The 2,855-nt window shown below is 33.3% G+C and overlaps 1 protein-coding gene across 1 annotated transcript; it reads right to left on the reverse strand.

Moving 5' to 3' along the window:
- Positions 1–253: 253 nt before the first annotated feature.
- Positions 254–2,368, reverse strand: LOC107016531. Its single transcript, XM_027916558.1, has 3 exons — positions 2,231–2,368; positions 2,000–2,107; positions 254–634 (listed from the first exon to the last, which is right to left on the reverse strand). The coding sequence occupies exons 1-3, from the start codon at positions 2,366–2,368 to the stop codon at positions 254–256; spliced, it is 627 nt and encodes a 208-aa protein (XP_027772359.1).
- Between the last annotated feature and the right edge of the window lie 487 nt (positions 2,369–2,855).

The raw sequence follows: 2,855 nt of genomic DNA on the forward strand, positions 1-2,855 counted from the left end.
TAAAAAGTTTCTTTTTTTTAAAAAAAATTACAATTATTAAATACCCCTAAAATAACCAACATTCACATGAAATAATACTTGAACTATTCAAAATATGTAGATAGCATAATTCAAATCATATATTTTTAGTGCAAAACATCAAAATCAATGTATCAATTGTTCTTAAAAGCAACTATATTCATAAACTATTGTTAGTGCACAATTTATAATTTCCAAAAAAAGAGACAATATAGAAAGTTCAAGCTGCAGGGGACTACAGGATAGGATCGTTGTCACCTGAAACTAAGGGATCAACCTCGTTAGTAGTAGCAGGAGGAGGCACCATGGGGCTCAAAGATGACGGATTGTCAACGGGAGTAATCACTTCTTGTACCCGTTCCATAAGAATAGGAAGAAGATGATTAGTATGTGCAGGAAGCATTTCCTTTACAAATTCATCCATATTTGTTGTTGATGTTGATTGAAAAACAAAAGGTCGTACAGAAGATGAGGCACGAAGCTTATGCTTGTAGTAATTTTTCGCTTCAGTTCCAAGACTATATATTCTTATCTTCTTTTTTTCACCCGCAGCTTCATAATACGATTGATCAGATTGAGATACCTTTTTTTCCCGTAAGATCTCTTCATATGCTTCCTGTAATAAATAGAGTTAAAGAGAGGACATTAAAGATTAGGAAAAAATTATATTGGTCAACTATGTAAGTTTCTAAAGAATAGGAAACCACATTCTTTACATTTGTAAGAGGGGCATGTCTAACCCTAGACAACCTATGCAAAAGAACTCACACTGTTGCTATGAAGCTTGGAACTTCTTCCGTACAACTTCTGGATTGAAATGGGTCATGCCTCAGACAGTGAAGCAAGCCCATGAAGTTTATATATTTGGAGAGTTGATAAAATCATCAGAAAGGTTTGGGAAATGGTCCCAACAATCATCTTTTGATATTCATGGAAAAAAGCAACACCAGATTCTTTGCTAGCACAAAAACTCTAACCTCTTATCTGAAGTCTAACTATTTAGCTAATTTGTTTGGCTCATATGCTTTACCCTTGTAACTAATGAAGATACTTTTGTGGATTTTATATGCTCCTTATCACTGCTAAATTTTTTTTGTTATAAATAAAGCAAAGGTGCATGTCCTCTAGGCTTACAATCTAACAAGTATTATTTTACCATCAAAGGTTCTTGAAGCAAATAAACAAGGAATACCATTACTTGGACATGTAGAAAGCACATAACCTTTTAAGCTGATTGCAGTACATTTAACTTGAAGATACTTACAACTTACAGCCAATAAGTTTATTACTTACAGTTGTTATTTGTTTAATTATCAAAGTGAGGTTCGAGACTTTAAGTTCTTACATAATCTGCCCCCGTTTCTTTACCCTTAAACTTGAAGCTTTTTCAATCATCAAAACAACATAATAAAACATGAACTTTAACATCAATACACAAAAAGATCCCTAGTCAATCACTTGCCACTTAACCTTCTAGTACACATATAACATGCAATGACAAATTCTTTAGACCACCACTATACGTTGGTCTCCAACAAACACACGAGGAAACAAGTAACGAAGTAGATATGGACCTTCAAGGGATCAGACTGAATAGCACAGAACAAAGACAATGCTAACCAAGTTGCATATTAAGCTCGATAGTTCTAGAGTTAGGTGAGAGTTGAGAACTCTACTCTATCCAGATAGTCAAGAATACATGCTACCACATATATTTGTATCCAACAAACACATAAGGAGACAAGTAACAAGTAGATATAGACACCAACAAGAATGGGAAACAAACACATAGTTGGGACAGTAGCTTTTAACCACTTCTTTGGACATAAAAAAAATAAAAACGGATATGCCACATCAAACCAACACATCTTCAAGTACTAGAAATAACATTTAACTGTTTTCTTGTATTTTCAGTCAAGATCCTCTTCAAATGAAAATTGACATGTATATTTTTAGAGAGGTTTCAAAGTTTTGCGCTTACGTGGACCATTCGTGAATGATCATCAACAAAAGACTTCCCATCATGACCATGAGTATGTACGTGCAAATGTAACTCGGCTCGTGTTGGATCGCTACCCTTTTGAATTACCTATACAGAAGATAAATCAGTTTTAGAAACAATCATATCTATTGTGTTATATGTATTTAGAAAACAAGTGTTTATATCAAACACCATGATGTTAATTAAATAATTTGAGAAAAGTATATTTACAAGTCTCTTGCGATATTCTCCAATTGAAATAGATCCACCCGTGTGAGTCCTAGCAGCAACTTCACGACCGTCACGACGATTCTTTAAATTTGTTTCTGACTTTTTAATAGACTCATCAGTTCCCCAAGTTGCATCCATATTTCCCACACATTGTCAGGTACATAATCTGGCCTAGTTCCTACCACTTTTATTTTAGAAATGAAATTCTTGTATTTTATTGGTGCCTTAACCAACCAGTGTCTCTTCACTTCACTCTCACTAATGGAAACATCCCTATAGAATTTTTTCTGAAATAAATTATAAAGTAATACATTAGTATCCTATCTATAAATGTGAATATACATTCTAAATTCACTTGCGATGAAAAGTCATACCTTAAATTCTCTAAAATAACCATCTTTTGCATCATTTGGAACACTTCTCCATTTGATTCCATTGGGATCAACTTCACTTCTAAAAGACTTGGTTATGAAACTAGAGCATGTTATAGAAGGTTCCAACCTATGTAAATCAAAAGTAATATAAGTATCTGACAATATATATGTAAGTTTGAACTGAAAGAATACTCAGATTATATTAGTTTACCAAATTTCCACATCCGTCAATTGTTCACTATATTAGTTGA

This window comes from Solanum pennellii, chromosome 4 (genome assembly GCF_001406875.1).
Source record: "Solanum pennellii chromosome 4, SPENNV200".
Lineage (NCBI taxonomy): Eukaryota > Viridiplantae > Streptophyta > Magnoliopsida > Solanales > Solanaceae > Solanum > Solanum pennellii.